This window comes from Aythya fuligula, chromosome 2 (genome assembly GCF_009819795.1).
Source record: "Aythya fuligula isolate bAytFul2 chromosome 2, bAytFul2.pri, whole genome shotgun sequence".
In the NCBI taxonomy this organism is placed as follows: Eukaryota; Metazoa; Chordata; class Aves; order Anseriformes; family Anatidae; genus Aythya; species Aythya fuligula.
In genome coordinates this window covers 125,103,037-125,130,582 of record NC_045560.1, presented here as the reverse complement: position 1 = coordinate 125,130,582, position 27,546 = coordinate 125,103,037, and the positions used below count along the sequence as shown (strand labels likewise).

General features: G+C 43.5%; 1 protein-coding gene across 1 annotated transcript in view; it reads left to right on the top strand.

The window, feature by feature from the left end:
• The first annotated feature begins 4,293 nt into the window (after positions 1-4,293).
• SLCO5A1 (solute carrier organic anion transporter family member 5A1) overlaps positions 4,294-27,546 on the top strand; it is an 80,532-nt gene continuing 57,279 nt past the window's right edge. Inside the window, exons 1-2 of the mRNA XM_032181139.1 lie at positions 4,294-4,374; positions 8,862-9,564. Coding sequence (XP_032037030.1) covers positions 4,294-4,374; positions 8,862-9,564 — 784 coding nt within the window. The remainder of the gene's footprint in view (positions 4,375-8,861; positions 9,565-27,546) is intronic.

The window sequence follows — 27,546 nt, the reverse complement described above, 5'->3', positions numbered from 1 at the left end:
TCTTGTCTCTTTTGCTATGTTGAGTTACACTTGTACTTCAAAATAGGATTTTTAATACTTAAAAAAGACTGCTACCACTGCCCTTGAAGCTTTGCCTACTTTGTCTTGCCCTTGTGCTGAGAGCAGCTCTTCCTTTAGGTGATGGATGGGAAGCGCGTTTTATGACATTTCAGATCCAGCACTCTCATGGCACGAAAGGGAAGATACTAGCTGCAGGGACAACAGTGACAGACTAAAAACATCTGAGTGAAAGTATGCCTTGTGAATATCATTCTAGGCAGGGTTTTCTTTTAAAATTATTTAGGATTAATTCCATATAGCTATTTTCTATGTAAAATAATTTAATTCCATTCATCATGGGTTAATAATGCATGTTAAAAGTGAATGTGCAGCAGTGTTTCTTGTATAAATGCAACCTCTGTCCCTGTGGACCAGAAGGGTTTCAGAGTAGTAATTAAGACAATCAGAAATTCAAGGTTTGCTCCTGCTCGCAAGGGGAATAGCAGTCCTAGCAATGCCGTATATGACTTCTAGCTTACTGTGAGTGCCTTAAGGTCGCTCTCAGCAGTGAGTCCTTGAGCATCACATAACACTCTTACCTTGATGATCCCTACTGACATTTAGTAATAAGACAAGAATTAATATAAAGTGTTTTGTTTTGTTTTGTTTTGTTTTCCATACCACCCTCCCAAAAGGAAAAAAAAAATATATCTGGGTAAATAGTGAGCTATAGTGCATGACTTTGGCAGAGCTGAATTGTGCTCTGTGGCACCCTTGGATTGAAAGCCTTCAGATACAGCTGAGAACCTAATGTTCTTGCAGGTTAGATTACTGGTCACAGAAATAGTAGACCAAATAAGATTTACCTAATATCTCAACCAGGACCCAGATGCCAGCTGGGGTGAGTGGAGAAAGGGAGCAGACGGAGCCTCCCAATGCAGTAGATGCCTCCCAAAATGCAGTAGAAACTGCATTTGCAGAACAGGGACCTGTGGTCCCTCAGCCCCTCTGCAACTCCTCTTCTGACAACGTCTAACCCTGTTCTAGCCAGTATTTCTAATGAACATGTCCCATCTTCTTGCTACAATTTAACCTGCTACCTATGACTAACATGGGAATAGGCCTTCGCCAAAATGTCATGACAATATGTATCTTACACTTATCTGTGACCTTAGGTTGAACAGCGGTACAGAGATGATTTGCTTCTGTGATACAGAATATTATTATTTGAAGAAACACTGGGACAGTTACATTCCTCTTCTTGAAAGCAACAAGGTTGCTGGATCCCATCTGGAGGCAGCAGGAGAGCCTGCAGTAGGAGACTGAGGGCAGGAAAATATCTGGAGCAGAAATGGATCTGGCTTGCCTTTTCCCACTTTTCCCCCTCTCACTTCAGCTTCAGTGCAAAAAGTTTCCCCAGTCCCTAACTAACCTTTAGTATCAGATTAAAGTTAGTGCTCATTACACATGAAACCATGTGGAACAGAAAAAGAACTCTAAATTGTGTTACTTTCATCCTTACCAGTGCAGTGTAACATAAATCCTGGATTTCCTAAACCCAGAGGAACTGCTTTGGCCTATAACTCAGTTGAGATTTTGGGCCACAGAGATTAGAGCTCAGTGAAATAGTGGGGTGGTCTTTAACACAAGTTGGGAGGCAGCAGTAGTCTGAATTTCCCATTGGATTTCATATATAAGCCTCCATGGCTGCTTTGTCTGAAAGCTTTCTGGGGTCAGCAGCTGCAGGAGGCTACTGCTTTCTGAAATAAGCTTCCAGAGTGGCCACATTAAAAACATATTTTCAAGGATAAAAGGTGAATAATGTTTCAGCATATGGTTCCTCTTAGAGCATTTCCTTTGGCTCTTTTTTCAGCCTTATAATAATAAATATAAAACTTCAGGATAATTTTGCATGCATTCTTCTATGAGATCTGCAAGTTTTATTTGCACAGAGACCCTAAGGCTGTAAAATATGCCCTGTTGGGCAAAATATTCTTCCTATAAAAACAACAAAATCCTGCTTACATATCTGGCCTAAATCTGTTTTAAACATTGTTGCATATTTACCAGATGCTTTCCTGGATACTTTTTGTATCTCTGCTTCTTATGCTGTATCGCTTCAGACCAATAACTGTCAATAGCCCACTACATACTTTTCTGGTTTTCATATTCTAAGCAGAGAATTTGTTTTAAGTGCAGGAGATGTACAGTTGCCCCAGGGCTTTGAACTGGCTTTGTCATTCCAGATGTAGGGAGTAAAAGTCTTACGGATTTATCTCAAGCTATAAGTTTCCTTGTTTCAGCAGTTTTCTCCCTTTTTGGGTCTACTAAAAGGGGAGGAAGCTAACTTCTGTACTGGCTGCTGAAGAACATTTCTAATATTCTCAAATTTACTGGGCTGAAGATACTAAATCCCATTCTAGATGGTAATGCATTTCATATGATCCTATTCTCATCACTCCTTCCAACAAGTCTTGTGTTATTCTTATTTTTGCTACCTTTGTCTGTATTCATCAGCATTCAGTTCCTTTATTGCTACTCAGAAATTCAACTTGTTCATGTTTTTTTAAAGGCATTGGTTCTGAATGTTGTGTGCCTTCCCTGGATGAATGCTATTTCCCTTGGTGTCAAGGCACAGGTGCTGATTCCAGGTGGCATATTCCTGACTCGCCGCTGAGGCGACTGGTTGGGATCACACCTTGGAGAACCAGCTCAGAGACCAGTACAGTCCACAAAGATATATTAGATGTACTTGTAAACACCCTGTGGATTAACTTAGATGTTGGCAGTGGAATCGATTTCTTTCTTGCTCTCTGTTTAATGGCATATTATAGATTTTGTGGCTTTTTGGTCATTTGCTCTAAAACCCCTAAGTTTTTAACAAGATGAGTTCTGCAGTTGGTGATGTTTGTGGTCAAGGAGTGCCATGGCCCACACCAGACTAAAAGGCTGGCATGTCATGTCGTGGTAACAAGGAGCAGGGGATGTTGACACAGGAGTTCCCAGACATTTTTATGTTCTTGACTTTTATGTACTGACTTTTCGAGAGGATATTTTTACTTAGTGGCGTTCTTCCATGTTTCTTCTGTTGTGGTGCTGTTATTTTGTGGTTTTGCCAGTACAATTCCCCTGAGAGAAGCTAGTGATCAGGTGGGAGACAAAAGCAATGAGAAAATGTTCTATTTTAATACAGAATTTTGAATGTGGATATGGGCAAAGAATTCAAATGGATTCAAACTTTTGTTTTGAAGTATTTTGACTTTGTCACTTAACATTTAAAACCAGTACACTTAAAGGCATGTAAGTGTAGAAAGGGGAATAATGTTTAAGGATGGTTAAGGTCATAATGTATATATTAACTGAGTATAAATACATTAGCTTATACATGAATACAGAATTTGTGCCAAAAGGCTGCTGAAAGGTGACATTGAAATAAAGCAGCAGATGCTGAGAGGCAAGATCTCTGTGAATGAGAGTGAGAGGAAAATGTGCTTCAGTCTTTGTTCCTGGCTTTGATCTTGGGTTCAAACAATGTTTCCACAGTTTCAGACCAATGTTTGTACCCTTTTAAAAGCAGAGTGTAGTAGAGAGACTGTGACTTTTGGGAAAAATGTGAACATAAAGAGTGAAATAGCATAGAAAGGCACAACATTACTCCCATCTTCCTCTCCCATTTATATCGTGTATCTCATGCCTCTTTGATGTCTGATACTGCTGTGGCAGTAGGGAAACAAAAAAACAAACAAAAAAAAAAAAAAAAAGAAGGAAAAAAAAGAAAAGAAAAAGGAAAAAAAAAAAAAAAAGGCTTAAAACCAGAGGTTTAGATCTTTTTTAGGAAATAATTCTAAGCACTAAATATGCCTTTACTTTCAAGGGAGACACCATAGCTCATTTTATTAGTGCTCGGCTACCACAGCCCTGTGTATATTTCTATCAAAGTATACTGGTGTTTAATAATGTGGTTTATCTTACTTGAAAATGAGTGGGGAAAATAAAATCTTTGGTGGTCAGCTGGTGGATTGTATGCCTTTAGATATTTCTCACTCAGGGCTAGAGCAGCACTGCACTGCAGGATGAGCTATGACTTGGAGCTGCCCACAGCCTCAGCATGCTGTCTGCTCTAGTGTGGGCTCCTTCCCGGCCCCAAGCAGAGGGAAGACGTCTGAGGAAAGTCCTCTCCTCTCAGGCCTGAGAGACTGCTGTTACAAAGGCCCTTTCCTTATTCTGAAATCTTCCAGCATCCCCCTGCCCCTTCCCTCTGTCCCACCATACAAATTCCTAGCACAGTCAGACATGTTGCAGCACTGGGAATTAGAGCCCTTCTCTCCTTGTTTGTCACTTATCATTTATCAATATGATCTCCAGAGGTTAATGGTATGTAAAAAAAAAAAAAAAAAAAAAAAAAGGTGTTTAGTTTCTCTTTGTTTCTTCTACACAGTCCCTTCTATTTTTATTTTTTTTTTTAATTTAATATAATTATTTTAATATGCTTATAGTCAGTCCCACTTTCAGGATGCTTGAGTAGCTTTTTCAAACATACTTAAACACTGGGCTTTTGCTTTGAGAAGGAAGGTCTAATTCTGAATGCAGCTGATGAAATTATCTTAAGTAGATTCACTATTGCTTACCTCCTCAGACTTTGCATCTGCATAAAACAGTCATTACTACAGAGCCATTACTATGGCTACCATAGGTGGCATGGTCTCTATCCTGCAATTAGGCACTCAAAGGGAAGCCCATACTTACAGCAGTGGTGCCAACCCCAGCCCTGCACCAGGCAAAGCATGTGAGAGCCTTCCCCGAGCTACCTCTGCAGGCAGCCTCATCACCTGCGGCTTCTGGCACGGCCACTGGGACTCACACAAGCCCAGCTCATTACCTGACCTGATATGTGCAGTGTTAGCACTGATAGCCATCACCCCTAAGCTTAACCATTAGTCTTTAGACAGCCCTTTCACTTTTCTTCCATTCCCCTATTACTTTGCATCTCCCTTGCATTCACAGTTTCTTAATTTCCTTCATGAACCTGTAGCTGGCTACTCTGGAGACTGATAAAAGTTAAAGTGGATTTATCTGAGCAGTGATCTTAGTGTGGTTAAGCTCATTTCTTGTACTAAATGAGCTCTTTAGTTTAGAGTCTGCTGCTACAAATGCTCTCTCTGATGTCCCAAATAAAAATAACGAGCTGCTCTCTCGGAGCTGTGAGCTGCCCTCAGGAGCTCATTAGGACACTGGCTCGGTTAGGATCCCCGAGGAACGAAGTTACTTGTCCTTTCGCTTTATGCTTCCCAGTGCTCACACTCCAGGAGGACCCAAAGCCCATTAGCCTCCTAATGCACATCCTGTTTTGCTTATTGCTTTATTAATAGTGGGTTGGGAACGAAGAGCAGATGTTGCCCCAAAATGGCAGTGGTGTTAGGGAAAAGGGGAAGGAAGATAAGCCAATTTATTGCGTTTGTGGCATAGTGTTGAGTGGAAAACCTGGTTGAAAATGTGAAATTCTGAAGGAAGGGCAGAGCCATCAACTCACACCACCCTACAGCTGAGGTCTTCCCCCCCTTCATGGGCTGGAACTGATCAGGCTGAAGCACCTCATTGGGCATCAGCAGTTCCCCGTACTAACAAAAACACGTGAACCCCCAAATCCATCACAACCATAAAGTGTGATCTTCTGTTGTGTAAGCCCATGCCTTAACCTAACAAAATGGAAACTGTATTATTTTCCAGTTGTAGCCATAAACAACTGGTTTGTAACACCAGTTGATTACTGGACGCTTGAGGGAGATTGTGCATTTTAAATTTACTGAGGTGAAACGTTAAAAGCAGAAAATCTGCACAATATCTTATGCATTTATATCTTATTGTGAACTTGGGGACCATTACTGCACCTTCTGTAATCACCCTGTCAAAGCCTCTCCTAGTGAAGACAGTAATATTGATTTCCCTTTCATCACTTGGTGCTGGATGTTCATATCCACTGCAGACTGCAAATGCTCTCTTTGCTCAGCTAACCTATTATTTAAGTATTCAGAGCCAAAAGAAAGCAGGTAAGTCTGGCCTTTTGGCAGCTGTAGTTAGCTGGAGTAGCTTCCTAAAACAAACACCTTCATCTTATTCGAAGGATCATTTTCTCTCTTTATATGTTTGCTGCTGCAGAAAGAATTGAAGCTGTACTCACTTGCAGGCTGTTTGCAGCAGCTGTGAAGTCTGGAAATGCTTCCTAACCCTTATATTTTTCCATGGGGTTGGATAACACTTTTCCAATATCTACAGCTGTTCTGTGATCTCGTGAAAAGTATTGTTTGTATACAGTAATGGCTGGGAATCCTGGCTGTAGAACAAGATCCCAAAGCTGAGGTGTAAATACATATCCAGAAGGCTTACAAGCTAGTTACTGGTTCATATACTAGTTAAATATGACTGAGATACTGAAGTCTAAGAGATTACTGACAGCTGAATAGGTTACTACCAGCTGCCTACCAGCTGGATTACTTGTCTCTTCTCAGGGATGGCTCAGTGAGATGGCTGAGACAAAGCAAGAGCTCATTCCTATTGAACTGGGCTACCCTTTCTTCCTCTTTTCCCATCCTTCCCTCTCTCCCCACTGAACTGAACAACCCCACTAAACAACTACCAAACTTGAAGCACCTCACCAACAGGAGAAACCTGGCGAAAGCTTGGAAAGAAAAGGTTGTGCCTTGGCCGTGTTGAGTTTGACCTGGCTGACTCAAAGAGATGTCAAGCATAAATTTAAAATAGAGGATGGTATCTTATGATCTTATTGATCAGGATTATACATAAGCAACCAAATGTAGTGACTTAAAGTCAGTGACTGAATCTCAGACATTCCCTTTTTTGATGAAGGGGACCCAAATCCAAACTAAATCCTCCAGCCTGCCAGCAAAGCACTGGATATGATCTATTCAGAAATGCATAGGATAGTATATTATTTTGGCGCATTCTTTAGTTATTAGTTTATGGTAAAGCTTAGGTCAAAAAGAGGAATGCCTTGTCAGGTCACTCTCTGTCAGTCCACAACAAATGTTAACGATTTGCAGGACTGTCTAGAAGGGCTTCAAAAACAGAGAGCTGGGGGAAAATAAAGCAGTGTGATTCAAGATATCATGCCAACTGAGAGAAGGGGGTGCAAACGAACACTCCAAACTCCCATTTTTCCAGGTTGTGTGTGTGTTTCTCACTTTAGGACGTGGCTTTGGTTGGAGACAAGCCCCTGCACAGAACAGACCTCCAGGCCACCTGGTTTTCTATTTTCCCTAAAGCATGCCTTTGTCGTTTCTTCTCACTTTCCAACAGATGCTGCACTTGAGGTATCACCTCCCGAGCCTTTCATCGCCTTGCCCACAGCACGGTGCAGCGGGGCACCCCCGGGGGCTGCCAGAGGCACCCGCGCCCCGCCAGCTTCGCGGGGACAAGCACCAAGTTGCGGCCCCCGGCGGCTCCAGAGGAGAGGCACCCGGGGGGGGTGGCTCTGCAAACTCCTGCAACTCCTCCAGCCCCAGCCCCAGCCCCAGCCCCTTCTCGGGCAAGCCCCGGGCCGCTGATCCGCTCTCCCCAGCCGGGCCGCGGCCGCGCCTGCGCTGCCCGGGGAAGGCGGGGGGGGACCGGGGGAGCCCGGCGGGAGGTGACAGCCGCCGAGGGGGCGCAGGGCCCGGCTGGCTGCCGGCTCGGCCCCGGGCTGCGCCGCAGGCACGGTGAGTAAAGCCCCGTCTTCCCCCTCCGCGACTGCCGGGGAAGGGACCCCCACGGGGGAGGGACCCACCCCGGACAGGGAACCCCCCCGCGGTGAGGAAACCCCCGGGGTCCATGTCCCCGTCCTTGTCCCCATCCCTGCCCGGTGCCCCGATGCGGCTGGGGGGGGGGGCGTCTCGTCGCCGGGGCTGCCGCTGCCTCCGCCGCCCGCCCTCCCCTCGGCTGCACTGAGCTGCTGCGGGGAGACAAAAGCGGACAAAGGAGGCAGGCAGAAGGCGCGTTGCACGGCACGGCACAGCACGGCACGGCACGGCACGGCACAGCACGGCGCCGGGCGCTGCCGTGTGTCGGGGAACCCCTGCGAGCCGTGCCGGCGGGGCACGTTGGGGCTGCCTGCCCCGGCCCCGCTGCCGCCCGGGCTTTGTTCCCCTGCCGTCCTCCCGATTTATGCCGGCGCCGTTATTTTTAGCCCCGAGGAGGAGAAGCTTGGCGCGGCCACCTCTGCCCCGAGGGGCGGCGGGGGAAGGAGGGAGGGAGGGACGGAGGGAGCGGGGCGGGCGCGCTGGGACGGGCGCCGCTGACCTCCCGCTCTCCGTCCCGCAGGTCGGCGGCCGCCCCCCCCTCCCCCGGAGCTGTGTCACCGGCGGCGAGGAGCGAGGATGAGGGCTGCGGAGCGGCGCTGGGGGGCGGCAGCCGCCGGCAGCGGGGGCTCCCCGGCGGGCCCGCGGCCCCTCGAGCGACGCGGCGGCAGGACGAAGCCGCAGGAGCCTCCGGCATCGGACACGTGCGGCGGGGCGGCCGGCGGCCGCGGCTAGGGCCACCCCCGTCCCCTCCCTCCTCCTCCTCCTCCTCCTTCTTCTCCTCCTCCTCCTCCCTCCGCGCTATGCTGCACGCCCGCCGGGCCCCTCAGCGCGCCGGGCGCACGGCGCCGATGGAGCCGAGCGGGCCGCTCTGAGGCCGCCGCCGGTCTCAGCATGGCCTCGGCGGGCAGCCCGGCGCCGCGGAGCCCCGGGGCGGAGCGGCCGGAGGCGGGTGCGCGGTGCCGCAGCCTGCCCGTGCTCGGCTCCCCCCTGGCGGCCGGGGGCGGCGGCGGCGGCGGCGGCGGCGGCGGAGCCCCCCCGGGCCACGCCGTCTCGGCGGCTCCTGCTCAGGACGAGGGAGCCGGGGCTGCCCGGCCCCCGGCAGCCGCCGCCGTCGGGAGCCTGCCCCGCAGGACGGAGGTGCCGAGCCGGGGGGTGCCCCCCGGAGCGCCCCCTCCGCCGGCGCTGCTGCTGGCGGGGCCGCCGGGCAGAGCGTGCCTGCGGGCAGTGCTGGCGGACTCGCGGTTCTTCTTGGTGTGCATGTGCTTCCTGACCTTCATCCAGTCCCTCATGGTGTCCGGCTACCTGAGCAGCGTCATCACCACCATCGAGCGGAGATACAGCCTGAAGAGCTCGGAGTCGGGGCTGCTGGTCAGCTGCTTCGACATCGGGAGCCTGGTGGTGGTGGTGTTCATCAGCTACTTCGGGGGGCGCGGGCGGAGGCCGCTCTGGCTGGCCGTAGGGGGGTTCTTCATCGCGCTGGGGGCCGCGCTCTTCTCCCTACCTCACTTCATCTCCCCACCGTACCAGATCCAGGAACTGAACTCCTCCGTCAGTAACGAGGGCTTGTGCGTGACCGGCAATGGCACCGCCAAAGAGCAGTGGGACTCGCCGGCCTGCGTCAAGGACTCCGGTGGCAATGATCACTCCCTCTATGTAGCTTTATTCATTTGTGCCCAAATCCTCATTGGCATGGGCTCGACACCCATCTATACCTTGGGACCAACCTACTTGGATGACAATGTCAAGAAAGAAAACGCCTCGCTTTACCTAGGTAAGGCATCCATGCTGAAAGGCTGAACCCCAGGTCTCTGAGGCGCCGTACCTTCTGAACAGCACCCGTGCTAAGTTTTCCTTCTAAAGTAAACTTTTGAGTTAAAATCACCCTGCTTTTCTACTTTAAAATGTTCCTTCCCCCCCTTTCTCATGGGATGGTGAACAGCAGTAACAGGTGAAGCCAAGGCAGTGTGTGTAAAAGTGGCTGCACTCACACCCGGCTGCATGCGTAGCAGGACATCAGAGAAGGTCGTCCTCTCTAAGGCTTTTCAGCACTTGACTTGAGCAGGTGACTTCTTCGGCAAGCAGCGTTAAAGTTAGCCGTTCCCCTTCAAGGGTTTCTTTTTGCTAATACAGAAGCAATATATTTCCAAATTTTGGTCAGCCTTCCTTTAGCCTAGACTATCTATAATGGTAATGTTTTATTAGTACTTTGACAGATTTTTACATGTTTTGTTTTACTTTATCAGAATTTAACTAGCACTGAATTTTGGCAGCGAATCATCTGGGAACTCAGAATGAGTTAAAAAAAAAACACACAACTTTGATAAAACAGCAAATGAAAGCCTTCAGGGTTAAGAGCTCAGTTAGGGGAGCTCAAAGAACACCACAAAACCACAGTTTTATGTACCGTTAATATCTAGCACCTGGCTTTTGGCACGTACAGATAGTCTTCTTGACAGTCATCCTATGATGAGAGAAAAGAGTTTCTTGAGTAACTGGGTACTAAACTTTTTTGGAGTTTGGAGATCATAATTTTTTGATAGCATGTGTAATGTGAGGGAAGATTGTTCTCTGAATTCTCTTAGTATCTTAGATGATTCTGTGAGAAATGAATCTCACTCCTTCAAATAAGTTTCAAATAAAGGGAGGCACTTACGGTGCTGGGAGAGCTGTGAAATGGTTGTGGATGCTCAGCACTCCCATTTTCGGTTTAATTTGCTACGTCGTTACGATAACCTTGGAGATAATCATTCCGTGTAAAATAGACTGTCACAAAAGGAATACACACAGTGTGTCTGTAATTACTTTGTTAAGCAGAAGTAATGATCTGGATCTGTGTTTTTTATTCCTTTTGACCTGTTCTTCAGCAATTTGGCTGCTCCCTGAACCATTTTAAAGCCAGTTCTAAGTGCAGTGTCGTGAGAAAGCCTTGGGCATTGTTAGGCTTTAGAAGGAAAGATGGGGATTCTCTGTGGTTTTTCTCCTGTTTTCACAACATTGCTGATGTGAATTATTTGATAAAACATTTTCCCTCTCTCCACACCCGCTGAGAAAGGTTAACTGGTATGGAAATTTCTATTAACCTGGAATCAGCTCTGTTGGCGGTACAGAAAAGCAAAGAATCTTCTTGTTGAGGTTCCTAACTATATTTTGGAGCAGTAGAGAGGGGTCTGAAACTTTCTCCAGTAGATGATTTCATACAGTCCTCAGAAACAAGGAAGAAAAAGGAGGAATAGTTGCAGGCAAGACATGAAGGGCAAAAGAGAGGAATGGTGTGAGAGATGGAAGAAAGCCCTTGCCCAAGGGGGAAGCAAGGTCAGCGTTTGTTTGGAAGTCCTCACTGCAGGAGAAGCTATGCTTGCCATGAAAGTACTCCTACCGCAGGAAATCGTAACAAAGTGACTCAGATAACTTAATTACTGCAAATATCAGCCTTAAAGTTAACAAAGGTAAAGGACACCAGCAGCTGTTGGAAGACTGTGTGTGACCCTGGAGCTCACACTGAATTCACTTTGATCTATAGTGGGAATACCCTCATAGATTTGATGTTCGTATGTAGTGATTCAGAGCAGTGAAGATGAGATACCATCTGAGGAGTAAATGCAAATTTTATGCCAGTCATCTGATAGTATCCACAGGGAAAAGAATTACAATGAACACAAAGCACATTTTGAAAACAGAGTAAGATATATCATCGCTTTCTGTCAATTTTTGAGCTACAGGCAGTGTTGCTTGCCACTGGAAATCGAGGTATTATGTTTTTAAACAATGTGAAATTTTGAAGAAACCTTCACTACTTCAGGTTTGAATATTTACCTCTACCTTAGGCTCAAGTCAAAGACTTTTTGAGGGGCAGGAGTAAAATCTGAGTTCTGTGGAAAGAAATAAAAAGAGCATTGTGTGACATGTTGATGTGAGCAAACTTGGATTTTGGAGCTCCTCCGAGGTCTGGAATGTCTCATGTCCAGCCGGGCACAGGGATGGGACACAGGTGGTAAGGGCATGGCTTGTCGGGCCAGCCAGCACACATCCTGCATTGTGCAATGCTCATTTCTCAAGGCACTGTGGTTTTATTACAGGGGCAAGTTATGCAAATGGTGTCAAAATGTAAAATGCATGTGTGCATGTAGCGGTGAGCTAACAAAAAAATCTTGGACTGTGCTGTTCAGAGGTTTTTGAAAAGAAAAGAAATCCTGGTGAAACAGATCCCATCGACACAAGAACACATCTCAGTGAAGATGAGTTAATTTCAAAATAGAAGTATCCTCTAACACAGAGTGGAAAGTCCCTACTGTGTTTGTAATCAAGTTGGTGTTGCATGCTGTGTTTTCATTGTAGGAGAAGTAACATCAATATGTGTTCAAATGGGAAAAGTTTGTTTAGAAGTGTGTATGTTGTAAAAGCTCCATGGAGCTGCACAACTCAGCTCTTCAGCTCAAGTTTGCCCACTAATTGTAGGGTGCTAAAGCCCCCTCAGTATCACTAATCCTGATTCTGCAAAAACTCACCTTATGCGGCTGTGGAAGCTATTTTATTTATTTTCTGAGTTAATCCAGCTCAGGGCTCGAGTGGCAATAGCATATCCTCTTAAGTGTAGGCATGCAAGCTCAATGTGGACAGCTGTTTTAACATTCCTGGCTGGAAGTCCTGCTCTCAGAAAAAACATATTTGATGCTTATACATAGTCTCTTGGCTGCCTACACATAAGTCCATCTGTCGGGGTGGCACTGCGCCAGTTTACAAGGTGGTATGTCATTTTTAGTAGGACAAAGGTGCCAAGCAGGGATGTGTGTTTGGGCCGCCTGCATAGCAATGTGCAAGCTCACCCTTCTGTGGGATGTTTCTTCCTTGTGAAGGCAGAGCTTAGGGTCCTCCTGCCCCCCAGCCCCGGCGGTGCTTTGATGCCACAACGCTGACTTTGAGAAAATGCATGACATCAGACTTGGGAACAAGTCAGGATTGTAACAGGTGCCTAGGAAATACAAGAACTGGCTCCGTTAATCGCAGATAATCCAAAATGGAAGTTACATGCTTTCTATAAAAACTGGGCAATTGCTAAGTTGTCTTTGTCTGCTTCTGAAGTCTGTCCCTTCTGTGCTTGGCCATAAGGTGTGCAGGTAATTACATCAGGGTGAAAACCCTTCCATTTCATTTGGAATAGGGTTGGACTTCCCAAGTCTGTTTTTGTACTCCTGATGGTGTTTCTGCTACCAATCAAATTCTAAAACTTAACTTAGACATAGTGTGTTTTTGTAGAGATCCAGAAGTCTGTCTCGACTATGAGTTTACCTTGTGTTTGTGTCATGAATTATAGGAGCTGTTTCTGAAATTAGCTGTAGGACTTGGAAAAGGAAGGTTTATTAGCAGTGTTATAGTGCCTGAATAATTTCTAAATATTTTTGTGTATTTTGCAAGTGGATGTTTTAATAACAAAGGAATTTCCTTTGAAAATTCATGCATAAGACAGCATTAGTTTTACAGAAATACTGTGTTAATGAGAACATTTCGGCATTCAGGAATATTTGACTTTCACCAGTACCCCGGAAAAGACTTGTGGATGAATTAATTGTTGTGCTAGGGATGATTTATTCTCACATTCCAGCGTGCTATAGGCTGGTGATGATGGGATATTAGAAAATGGCCTAAGGAAGTTTAATTTAAGGCAGGCTTTCTGTAGCTTTGGGAACAAACAGTAATTATGAAATGCAAAGATAAAGCTTTTATGGGAGAATAGCAGAAAAATTGGATAAATGTGTGTAAATAGGGTTGGTACAGATAATGGCATAGGAGCCAGGGGAGTAAAATCCTTTCCTAACGTGGAAGAAGAATAAATATTTAGACTGGTTTCCAAAATATTTGGACTCTGGCTTTGTTTTCAGGAGGATCATTTGCGGGCTGCTATTTCTAACATTAGCAAAAGGGCATTAAAGCTGTAACTGGCAAAAATGCTCACAAGCATTTTTCACTGCTTGCTCTATTTCCTATTTAAATGAGCAGTGTGCTCAGGTTATTCCTCAAATACGGGATTAGTTTGTCTGAGTGAAAGCTACTATTTGGTTTATCCATGGGCTAACACAAAGAGCTGGCCCACCAGCAGCCCTTTGTATGGATGTGGGCTTGCTTGCTTCATGCAGCAGCTGGGCAGAGCTGGCTGCAGCCTGAGAGCACTGTGCTCTGGGCTGGCCTTAGCATCTTGTGATGCAGGTGAAGCAGCTGCAGGTCTCTTTGTGCACATGGATTATGTCGTACTGTGCTTCTTGGGCATTCCTGTAACCTCTTTTATGTCAAAATGCTGATCAGGCAGCAGGCATTGTTCCTAATGATTATTTAAAGTGCCATTGTGCAGTTTTATTGCCCTATTCTACAGCTAAGGGAATGGCAATGGAAAGGCAAATTCTACTTTTCTGCTTTAGTCTCCTGCTCCCAGGTGGACTGCTACATTTTTTTCATAGTGTAATCCTCAATATCATTTTTTTACAGGCATTGAAAGGAAGGATGGGTTGTGAGCACTGTGTGCATATAATAAGTTCAGTGAAGGGTGGGTGCAGCCTATCCTCTGAAGTTTTCTGCCTGCAGGCTTTGATGGTGAGCGTGGTACACCTTCACTTGCATGGTCAGGATTGTGTCCCTAAGGGGTGCTTCCTGCATCTCTCCCCTCATGTCCCTGCCATTAGCCATGTCATCATTCACAAGCAGCTCTATTGACAAGGTGTCACTGGCAGTAACTGGCAAAATGAGGTTTGCCCTTTTTAGGAGCAAGAAGAGGCTTTTATATGCATATATACTTGCCTGATAGCCTGTTTCCCTTTATATTAGATAACAAAATTAGGTGGGACCCCGGAGTCTGAAGTTCAGTGGGGTCTCAGTCCCAATTGTTGTCCTTGCTTAGCGCTTGTCACATGTCAGCCTTCTGGGTCTGAAAGTGCCCTTTTCACCCGCTCACGCTCGGGAATGCTGTTTTCTTGGAGAGCAGCTCTTTCCTCCCAGGAGAGCCTCTGCCGCCATCCAGATTTCAGCAGACAAATGTCTGAACTTGCAGAGTTCCCCAGAGGATCTCGGAAACTTAGACATGAAAGCAGCCTTTGAGTAACAGCTTGTCTGTACCTTCTCCCAGGGACTGGAGGCTTGGGATCCAGTGTCTAGTTACCCTGGAGCTGGAAACTTTAGCTCAATACCCTGCCTATTTTGTAAGGAGTTCACATAACCACTGCTGCTGCAGGTGGGTTGGAGTGTAAATGGCTGAGGATGCTTTGTGGTTTCTGTAGCTTCCCTTAACACTCATGAAGCGGCCACCTCACCTGTCCAGGCTTAATTTATGCTGGTATAAGTCATGAAAGTGCTTCTGCAGTCAGAGGAGTGTGTCATCTAGGTGTGCAGATGGGCTTTCTCCCTACCCTCACACAAAGATAAATAGCTTTCTGTGCAGAGAACACAGATAGGTGTGTAAACTGGGCTTGACCTGCCATCATCTAAAAGTATTAATCAGGGGATTTTTAAAACTGGTGAGTGGATTTTGTCCATGGGTTTTAAAAGGGCAGAAAAGTAACTCAATCGCATGAGAATCTTTCTATAGTCTCACCCTTTGTTTTTAACCTGTTTTTGGTCTTCTTCATCCTGATAATATTCTTAGAGCCTCTATTAAATGTGGGAGGCATGAGCTCAGTTCTGGTCTTTGTTATTTTTACATACATTTTATATTTCTTTTGAAAACAATTGAGAAGTGGAAGGGGAAGAGGAAAGACCCAGGTGGACTGCAGTGTGAGCTCTGATGGCAGAGCAAGCCAGTGGCCTTCCTCAAACATGAATCATCCGCAGAGTTATCAAAGTTTCAGCTCCCGGTCCAAGGGTGCCTCTGCAAACCCATCAGCAGCCACAAGCGATGCTCGGAGTCATCAGGGCTGGGGTCTGAAGCATCACAGAGATTGTCACTTAAGTCAGCCAGATCTGTACCCCAGCTCCTTCCAAGTGCCCAGGAAAAAAGAAAAAAAAGGGACATTTCCCATGGTGGGAAAGAATATGTTAGTGTACTGCAGCACAGAGAGAGATGGGCTATGTCCTGCTTTGTCTCTGAGCAGGACAGAGCAGTTGGGAGTTTGTGCATCTGTTGTGTTGTCATGGGGCCAGAAATTCATGCATGCCGCGCAGTGCTACTGGGAGAGCTCACGGACCTGGTCTTTCCTCTTCTCTTTCCTACAGCCTTCTCTTCTGCACAGCCAGTTTGTTCTTGCTTGAGAATCTGCAAGGTGTGAGCACAGAAACTCAAGTGCTGCATTGTGCTGCACTCACAGCTGGTAGTGTAATTGGGAGGCACTGATTCTCACATAGGTAAACAGCTTATTTGGCATGAGGAGAAAAAAAGCATGTATTTTTACTCGTTATTTGAAAAAGCTGATACGAAAATTATTGAAAGACAATAAACACAGCTGTATGATGTGAAGTGCCTGTAGAACAGCACTGGTTGTGCACTCCTGTAATGTTCCTCTGAGTCTCCTCTCCATTTTCCATGCAGGTGCTTTTGTAGCAGCTTGCTTTCTTTTCAGTGTCTTGCTGGGATTTTTTTTTGGTTGCTTCCATTTTCTCCCACACCTGTATTGATTTTAACACTTCCTTTACATTGCAGCACGCACTGCAGGACCTCAGTCTGACAGTTACCTCCACTCCTGTGATCGTTGGTGCTTACAGGAGGAGAGTGAAAGCTTCAAGAGCCTCAGCATGCATTTTCTTAAAATCCAGTGCTGCTCTGACATGAACTACCACTTCTCCACTCATTTGAATTTAGTCAGCTTTTGTGAGTTAGCAACAAAATATATATCATATATCTATGTGTATATGTATATCTATATATCCTATATGGATACATTTATAATATATCCTATATTTATGTGTCTGTTTTTAATGAATTTCTTCTGATTGATAAAAAGTAGATCCTGTATGGATTCTTCTGTGGTCTTATCCTTGCCTTTTTGCATTCATTAAACTCTTCTCCGGAGTCAAAATATTTCAGACAATCCAAATATTAGCTAAGCATGTCTTCTGATAGATACTTTGCTAGCCCAGTGCTTGCTGTTGTAGTTTGCCACAGTGTTTTTCACAGTTCTGCTCCCCGTGTTTTCCTTCAGGTCTTGTGCAGGCACTTGGAGGTGCCAGGGTGCTCCTGAGGTCATGTGCTCTGAATCACACCTAGGTTCCCACTTCTTTTTTTTTTTTTTTTTTTTCAGTTCCTGTTTATATTAAAATCTGAACTCTGGACCTCCCCAAGAGTCATTTTAAGAAGTGCATTTGTGTAGATAAAGAGTAGATAGTGAAATAGTTGTGAGCATGCTGCTGTGGCTGCTGGCCTGTAATTACTCAAACAGAATGTGTTAAGCAAGCCTCGTTTGTGTCCAAAATATATCGATAAAGGAAATACTCTGTAAGGTATTTGCTGCTGCTGCTGTGTGTTAAGCCCTCCCTGTGCTTGAGGAGAAATTGCTGTATTCAGCTGAGTTGATGACTGGGTAGATTTTGCTATGTGTCAGACACCTCAGAACATTGCCTTTTCCACCAAAGGTCCAAAAGGAGTGAGCTCAGAGCCTTGCAGATGAAATACAAGGGAAATTCATGAGCACAGTCCCCTGACGCTGCTGGTTAGGTGGGGTTTTCGGCTGAATAGAAACCAGGAGTTTTTGAAGGAGAAGGAAAGGTTCAGTAGTGCAGGGCTGGCTGTGCCTCTTCTCTGCTGCAATGGGGAAAGCCAGAGATGCTGCTTCTGTGGAGTCCCAGAAAGCCCCTGGCAAGGCCGAGAACTTTTGAGGATTACGAGAAGAGGGAAGCTTTGCTTCCACCCATGCTTTCCTTTCCCCGAGCCCAGCATGTCCCACTATTGCCTATAGTGCCTCTCTGCACCACTGTGCAGAACGTGGCTCACCCACCCCTGGTGTTTCAGGAGCTGGGATCTAACAAGTGGTGAGGAAATAGTTTGCCACTGTCTGATTTGTAATCTGTTTTTACGTTTCTGCTTATTACTTCATTCCAGTGAGTGAAAAAGAGGCTTAATAGATAGTGCACTCTTGTGGAGTGCCGATAACTTCAGCAATGGCCCTCCCATTTCAAACAGTTAAAAAAATCACCTATTATAGAAAACCACTACATAACATTGCAGATTCTCATTTTCGCGAACCTGATGAGCAATTTATGTCAACTTGATTTAATACAGCTGTTTAGTGGCAGAAATAGTGAGGGTATCTCTAGGGAGAATTTTGGTCGTGGGGAATACAGCTAACACATGAGGTTTTGATTCTGCAGTGTGGTAGTGCTGATGCACACAAATTCAGACATTCATCTGGAACGTTACGTCATTGACCTAAAATGGGAATTTCAGAAAATTAAGTTTCTTCTGTTAATAGCATGACTGAGGGCTGGAAGTGGGCTTTTGGGGTCTGAAACAAGTGATTGTTATTTTGTTACCCCCGCTTACTTTGTAATTAGAGGAACATAAGTCCTGTTACTGTTACACACCAAGAATAAAAAGTGCTCTGAACCCAGCACTTCATCTCTGTAATGTAATGCCACAATGTAAATCATTTCTCAAAGGTAGGGCTGAGGAGTGAATTGAGGCTTAAAGAAAGAGCTTTACTCCAAAGTAGAGGTCCCAGGTAGCAATTGCCGTCTCTGGATCATCTGTTGGCCTCAGTGAGTGAATATTTTCATGGGGCCGTGATTATAGTGACACAGCTACAGGTGACCAGCGTGAATTCCTTTGCTGCAGATGCAGAGGGGATTAGTTGCAAGTAGGCAGTAATAGCTCTATATTTGCTTCTGTGGCTTTTCCAGGATCTCCAGGAGAAGGAAGATGAATACTTCTGGAAGAGTACCCTCTACATGTAGGGATACCTCTGTACCTGAGCCTAAGTAGAAATTGAAAACAAAATCTTTCACGATAAGCATTTTTTTTAATGGCTGATATGTGTTAGCAATTGATTTTTGCTTAGATGTGGATATTTGTTGTTCTTACTGAGTTTTGTGGGTAATTGCTCCATCTTTGAACACTCAGAAGCAAGCAGGACACAGCAAGTAGGGAGGCATTTCACCTTGAGTACCAAAACAAAACAAAACAAAACAAAACAGGATAAGGAAATGGCATCCATGCGTTTCAGACAGTTAAAAGATCAGCCTTATATGAGAAATGAGATGTAAGCTATTGACTAGTATTTGCCTAGCCAGTTAATAGGAAAGGAGTTCAAAAAAGCTTTTACACCTATTGAGTCAGAAGATTTAGATGCTTTTTCAGCCTAATGTAAGGGTTGGAGATTCAGTTTACCAGAGGGAAAAAAAGAGGAATATGTGAACTAATGTAATTTGAAGAGTTCCTACACCAATGTAGTCAGAGCAGTACTTATCCTTTGGATAAGTAGCAATATTTTAAGAGGAAAACAGAGTATTTGGATAAGGTAAAAATGAACTGTTTATGACCAGATAGATCTCTAATTAACTTCCCTTCATCCTTACTTCTCTCTTCATCCTTCTCTGCACTCCCACCTCCAAACGTAAATCCTACAAAAAGAAGAGCACACTGTGGTCCATAGTAGTGCAATGCTTTCAGGAAAACCCCAATTTTTAGTTCTCAGAGTTTTATTTTCTGTTTTCATACATATCTTGAGTGTTACAGAGACTGAAGAAAGGGTGATGGAAGAAATGCCACAGTTCCAAGTGACATTCTCTCGGTATGTGAGAAATAACAGTTCGCTGTTTGCCCAAGTCAGCACACTGAAATCTTTTGCCAACAGTTGGGTCAGAGCTGACCAGCTTCCCGTAGGAGGAGGAGATGTAACTGGCACAGACAGTGGGAGGACTGCTGAATGGTCATGGTAGAAGGGTTTGATAGCCGTGAGGTTTATATTAACACACAGACACCCTATACTACGAGCCAGCTGCTTTTTGTTTGAATTGTGCCTGACAGGAAAAAAATGGTGTAGTGTATTAGGAATGTGGCGAAATTCCCATGTCTGCTTTTGTAAGATGCTCAGATAAGTTGCTTTGTGGTCTGAACATAAAAATTTCTCCAAAGTACAACTGCTGGGCTAAGCAACTCTTTTAGAACTGGATTAATCCCAGTTTACGTGGCCTGTCCAGAGATATTAGAAGAATTAGTAGCATGGCATTAGAAGAGATGGTAGCATGACCCTTGTGACTGTGCCACAGCCCCTGGCTGCTCTTAGGATTGCTTTCTGCTGCTTTGGTATTGAGGCAGGATATGGAGCATGAGGTGCAGGATGGTTATTTTTGTTTGCAGAGGACTGCAAAATACAGCAATTCTGCCCTTAATTTAGGCTGTATTGCACTCCTGTTAAATTAAAGACAGGAGACTCATTGACTATTTTGCTCCCTCCTCCTCCCATTTTCTTGAGCAGCAAAGCAGTGCGGGTCTCAGGGAACTGACAGCTGGCTGTTCTGTGGTGTGGGAGATCTGCCTTGAAGAATACATGTGTGGGAGTAATGATACGAGGCAGTCTTTTAGCACAACCCCTTGGTTATGTGCTGTATACTCTTGTTATACATAGTGCCAAAATAGACAGTAATCTTCTTACGTGGGATTGTGAAGCAAGTAATAATAGAGCACAAGTCAGTGTCATCAGTTCAGAGCTCATTTTTTTTATAAACATATTTGTCATTTGTATCTCCTAGATTCTTTTGAACTTCTTAATCTTTATATTAACAAAGTCCTTCTCTCCATCTGGAAATATTAATGTTTCATAGTAGCAATGTCAGCTGCTGTCAAGACCTCTATTCATATTTCTAATTGAGGCACTTACTGTAAAAAGGCCACTGAGATTTTGAGTTTTCTAATTCAGCTCATTTCCTAATATAAAAAATTCAGATTAAGAAAAACTAGGAAATCACTTAGTCTGCATGAAATATTTCGGCTGCCTTTCGAGGCAGCCAGAAAAGACCTGAACACTTGGAGTTGCAATCCACAAGCTGCTCATCCGATTTAGAGCACATGAAGCAGGCTGCTGTGCAGCAGGGCACGCAGGATAAGCATGTACAGGAGGAGAGAAGCAATTAGCTGTACACCAAGCGGAGTCAGAGCAGAGAGGAAGATCTGGAGGCGTTTAATTAATATTAATGCTTTTGTGCTTCTGAATGCCAACGTCTTGCTAGGTTACTGCTGTCTTGGCCTTGTGGTTCTGTAGTCTGGCATCTAATGAATGTTAGATTCAGAAAAGCTTTTGAGAAAAGTTAATAAATCACAACTAACTGTAGACACGTTCATCTTCCCTCTGAAGGTAATGAGGTGCACCTGATGCTGAATGGGAGCAGGATCAGATCTATAAAGCTTTTTCATTCTTAAACAGGTAGCAACAGAAACTCTTGGGATTTTTTTACCCAATTTAAGTAATCTGAAATAATGAAAGTGCATGTGGTCTATTAAAACTTTCTCAAGTCACCAAATCAGTTAGGAAAGATTAAAACAGGGTTTCTTTTCTGTTGTGAAAACAGTTTAGAACTGGTATAATTTTTCTTAATCAGTTTTTGATGGCAAAAGTATTTCCGATGAGAAAATGTTTAGCCATCAGTGTATATTTATTTGTATAGCTTGGTATTATTAGATGCATTTTTGCTTTTCAGTTCTTGTTATTCATTTCAGCTTCTGTTCATTCTTGGGTGTAAAACAGGCATGTCCCTGTTTGAAGATCACTGCCTGTGCAACTCGTCTTGCTCCTGTTTTTATCCAGTGTGTTGTTCATGACATATTTAGACTCTAGTAGGTTAGAGGGAAAGAAGCTTTCCATTTGCTCCCGTTGGGAATACTCTGTGATTCAGGTTTACCTATTTTGACGTTTTGTAAATATTTCCCTGGTGGGTTTTAGCAGTGTGTGTTAGTACAAGGACGATCTCTGTGCTGACTTACGATTTGTGCAGTAGCACTGACATAATCCATTTTGAGTTGTACCTGGTTATCACAGACCATAAGGGGCCATCCACATATGGTTATGGTATAACCATAAGGGGCCATCCACAGACTATACAGTTTTTCTTAGACATTACCTGTGTTTAGGTAACCCTCCGTCACCTGATAAGCACTTATCTATACCAACAGTTTCTTGTTCAGTTGTGAGAGCAAAATTTAATATATTGCTGCATTGTGCTGATCGACTGCTACTAGATATATTCAGATTTTGTGTGTAATGTGTGATTAAAGTGCTCCTATTGCACTTTATGGTAATTCATCTTTACTTTCTCCAAGGAATAAATCAAAGTTCTGGATTAGAGTCACAGTGTTTAATGATAATCTCACAAGAAGAAAGCTGAACAAAAACATGTGGATTTTCCTGTTCTGATGGATATTTAAGTGTATAGCACTTCATTTCCTTATTCATCTGGGACTTTCCATCTGAATGTTGTTAATACCGCGGTAATAGCTTGCAGGTTTGGTAAATGGTCATGAATGCTTGAATTCTGAAATACAGCCTTCTGAATACCCTTACTAGTAGCAATATGCTGTAAATATAATGTAAAAAAAGGGCTAGTGTTAGCCTGAATTGGATCTGGAGCCTGTTTTCCCCTACGTCCATCCCTTAATTTTTGCTAGCCTAGGGATCAGTTGCCGTGTTGGCACGGTGTGGGTGATGGCTGCTGCCAGAAGGGAGGGCTTTCACTTGGCTGCCTTTTCCCCCGCACCATGGGTGCATGCTGTTGGCACTTCCCTGGCATTGGATTTAATGATTTTGTGACTGTAGCATGAACCAGACCTCCTGGCTGCTCTGAAGGGAGCTCTCTCCACCAGTGGCAGCAGGACGAGCTTTGTCCCTCCCAGGGCAGCTCCCTCCTGCAGCTTGTCGGCCCTGGGGCAATGGAAGGGGGAATATTTCTGTGGCAATCTGAAGAGAAGCAGCTGTAGCAAACACCCAGTGCTACATACATGAGTTTTTAACAGTTCCCTAAAACTTTCACTCCTATAGTCATAGGACTTTTTGAAACAACACATAGTTAGCTGAATAGCTCATGTGTTTGTAGTATTTTGTAAGAAAAGATTTTTCTTTAATATCATTTTTGGAATCATGATTTCCTCACTGCACATCCTTTGGTAGAGTACTTTCTTTGTATGTTTTTTTCATCTCCTACACTGTAGATAACATCACATTACCCATTAATATGCTTCATGAATGTGAAAACTTGATAGTGCAAGTGAGGGAGACGGGGGTGGGTTTCCTATCTCCTTTCCCTGTTCTCACACTGATGCCATGATCAGATGGAGGCGCTCAACGCTATGGACCTGACTGGACATGCCTCTCTATTTCCCACCCTTTGGGTGGGTTTCTGCTACCAAAAAGCTGAAACTGGCTTGACCACAAGACCAGGATCTGGCCCATACATAGGATAACTAAAATACTCTCTCAGAAACATACGTCTTTGTAGCAGAAGCTAGCTTCGCAGTTTTGTGGGGGATGGTAATGCAGAAAAGCATCTTTATATTAAAATGTCCTTTATGACTTTCTTTCTATTGGTGTTTACTCAGCTGAGAAAGTTTATAAGCCTAACAATACTCATGGGACTCTGTAGCTGCCTGTAAACTAATTTTTATTCTGGTTTAACACCAGCCTCTAAAACTAGCTGTTCCTTATATAGCATGTAGAGTCCAGGCTAAATTAAAAACCTTGTTCTGACTTCAGTTTTGTATATATAGCCTATTTTAAAGATATTCTTTTTGCACTTTCTGCTTTTGTAAAAATTACTGATAGAAAACTTCTGTAACCCCACCCAACCCATTTCTCTGTTGTTTGGGTTAGTGAATAAAGGAGACACTGGCACACACGTATGGCCTCTGTTCAGATCCAAGCACTCACACATCGCCAGGCCATGTCTAGTGACAGTACTGTGTATGGTTTTCAGGATATTAATATCTGGTTGCTGTTGGATGGGACCAGTTTTGTCATTTCTTATTAGTGCCTGTGTATTAACAGGTAGAGATTGTAATCTGTTTTTAAGTAACGTGTAGTCTTTATTTTGTTGAATGGTATTACATTTTCTACTATCTCAACAGAATTAAAAAGAGTTTGGAGATGTGAGAAGACTCCTAATATACTAATTAGTGTAAAAAAAAAAAAAAAAGATGTGGACTTGATCATCCTCTGTGATAGGCACACTCCCTTTCTTCCCTCTTCAGTCTTTCTCCCAGTAGACACCTCCTTGTGACACTGCCAGACTTACATTGTTCTGCCTTGCCTCAAACATTTCATTTTCATTTCTGAGAACCAGGAGAAATTACATTCATGATGAGGTGTCCACATTGTTCTCTGCTTTTGGATATTGCAGTGATGAATCTGATATAAAAATATTAAAATAGTGTAGGACAACCTTTTGAGATTATGTGCTCTCCTTTCACTAAGTAGAACATACAGTGATGGGTATTACAGCCTAATAAGGCATTTCTTTTGAATATATTATTCTTACAATGATAGGACAAAGAATTTTCATTTCAAAAAATGGGAAGAGACACAAAATATAGTAATGCCTTATATTTTTTAGAAATGGCAATCAGTAGAAGTAAGCAGTCCTGCAGAAATGTTGGCACACTTATGCCAAAAACATTTGCAGAACCTCACGTAACCAGCAGCAGGGAGGATCTCTTTTTCAAACCTGGCTTTTCTGTTTCCACTTATAAACAAAGTTGATGCATCTTTGCAGAGATTAGCATCTCCAGGGTCACAGAGATAGCTGTGATATTTATGTGTTTATTTTTTAACTGAAGTGCAGCAGGGGAAACAGCTTCCGTTTAAAACTTGATGGTTTGTTTTTTCACTTACATCTTTCCCAAGCACATATATTGGATGTTGTATTACCTGAGAAAGGACAGGGGAGATGCGTGGCTGAAGTGGGTGGCAGGAGGACCATGGGGAAGTTGGTCCTCCTGCCAATGGCTCCAAAGTAGCAAAGGACTTTGGAGAGAAATTTGGACAAACCAATCAATAGTAAAAACTGCAATATTTTAGAGTTATAGTAAATGTGTGTATCCTAGAACAAAATCTCTGTAGAAATGTAAGCCCTCTGTTTTTCATTTGTTTAGAATGGAACAAAGTAAGAAAAGTAAAGACAACATATAAAATGCACGACTGATAGGTTATAGATAGATAGATAGATAATAAGTAGATAATAAGTAGATGATAGGTAGATAATTCCCCAAATAATCTCTCTGATTTTCCATCCCGGAGTTTTCAGGGCATTCCCAAAACTGGGCAGTAAGAACAGCAAGCCATGTTGTAGTTTTGTTTCATCCTGAGAAAATTTGAAGACATTTGATTGACTTCTGTGCTTTTTTTTTTTCTTCCAAACTTTTCAATTTTGTTTTCCTGTTACGGTTATGCAAGTAATTTTTTTTGAGTTCATCTCCTCAGCCAGTTTTTTTTATAACCAAAGCATTACTTCCCTCCCCTCCTCACCCCAAAATATCTGAAAACTAAAAACTGGAAAAAAAAAAATGTATTAAAATACTCCTGAGCAATTAATCATCTTTCTGGACACTTACAAATGTACAGCTGAAATGAAGGGATGGATTCACAAAAAATCCTGGGGAAAGCAGTGCCCATCAGCCTTGTGCTAAATATGCCAAAGATTAGGACCTGACGGGATGTCTCTGAATTGTTTCTCCTGTTGAAAATGAGAGACATGCTGTTGAAGTTTCCTACACAGTTTCATGTATGAAACTAAGAACATTTTTGTTTGATTATTCAGCTATATTGGCTAAGAACAAATGTCTTATTCTGCTGTCATCTCTGCTAGGTTTTCACTGCAGTGTTTTGATCTTTCAGTTGCTAAGCTTTCCCCAGCCGTTTTAGAGTTTAAAAACCATAATACTGTTTTACTCTCAGTTTTCTGTTTTGAAAGAAACATTTGCCTGAGTGGTTTATTATACGAGCTAGCAGATGGCGATTCAACTGCACTTGATCCAAAAAGAGTTGTGGTTCTGTGCGTCTGTCTCAGGCTCAGAAAATCTCAGCAAAGCACTTACAAAGTGAGCAAAGCAGTAGTAGTGGTAATTGTGCTGTTTGGGAGCACAAAAGGAGCAACGGTGATGTGTTTGACAATTTATGGAAATTAAGAGGCTAGAAGTGGACCCTAAACAGTGATGTGTCCCTCCAGTATGCCATACCTAATGCTGTCACATGAAGCTGAGGATCTTCACCTGTGTAAGATGTTGCAGTAGGCTGAAGGTCAGCATTTCTTACAAGTTGTGCAAAGACCCTTTTTAAACTGGTTCTGTTATGGTTTGGGGTCTCTGAGGGCACTGGCAGCAGTGATGGCAGAAGACTATGATCTTGGGGTGGTTTTAAAAATTGATAGTAAATTTGCAACTTAGACTGTAGACAAAAATGTGTCAAATATAATTATCTGTGTAATGGTATAAAATATGGATCTAAGTATGCTATATTAACATACTAATAATTCACAATAGCTTTAGTTCAAGGTAAAGTGATAACCAGAGAGATTTTTGTTCTAAGGCAGCTATTTCATTGTAGATCATATTTTTATTTTTGGACATTATTAGAAGTAACTATGATCTAAACAGTGAGTGAAAATCTAAAAATGTTGCCAGTGTTGCTTTATTTGATTATTTTGCTTTTACATTATACTTTATTTGTTTTACAAGAAGCAAAAGTAAGGCTTTTACTGCATCTTGGTAACTATTCGTGAGTGTTGTATTAATTTTATGCTGAGTCTATACTGTCATAAAATAATCTCATAACAATACAGTTTGTTAAAATTACCTATAAGCCATGTGCTTTCATTTGTTTTGGAGGCAAATTTGTCAGTCTGAATCTGAACATTTGGTTAGGGGTCCACCAGTGTGTGAAGACATCTCTCTTCTGTCACTTGTAGAAATCTCCCATGGAGTGGAAGGATGCCAAGTGGATTGTCATTAGACTGGGTTGTGCTCTGTCAGCTGCTGAGACCACTAGTAACACTTGCAATCTTGGCTATTCTGAGTAATTTCACTGTCATCCTTTGAGGACCTCCCTGTCAATCTCACTCTTTGTCAGAGTTACTTTATAACAGGTTATTAAGACTTCCTGAGGAGCCTATGGAAGTCAGGGACCCTAAGGAAGTCAGGGACCCAACTTTCAATGAATTTCAGCGGGATTAAGGGCTCACATTTAATCTTCCTTGCAAACTTAAGCCCAAAGTTTCAACAATTAACTTGCTTAAAGCTGATTAAAGGCTGTGATAGTTTGCAGATTGCAGATGCAAGTGTAATCGTCTTCCAGTTGGATCTTCCCGATGTAAATAACCCAGTGGGTTGCCAGCCCACCTGTCCTGGGGCTCCCACTGATACACTGGAGAAACGGGCAAGGGCCATGCAGCCTGCTCTGGTCTTTTTCTTACCTGGGTAAGGGCTATGAATAATAGCCACTATGATTTTCATGTCTGTCTGCTAAATGTGAAAGCACCTTATACTATTGCAGAATTACAATAGGCTTAATAACCTGCTAATTTAAGTAGCTGAGGAACAAAGCTGTCATGTCTTATTCTACTGACAAAAAGGAGAAACAAATGAGCAGTCTTTATTTAAAATAAATTGCAGACTAAAATAATTAAAAAAAATTACAGACTAAATAAAAGCCTTTTTTCTCCCACAACATATCAGCTGAAGATATTAAAGATATTAAATTACCTAATTAGTGAATTATAGCTGATTATAAATTCTTCAATTTTACAAAATCAACTATGGATTTTGTAATAATCCATGGACTTTTGAAATATCTTGGGAGGATTCCCA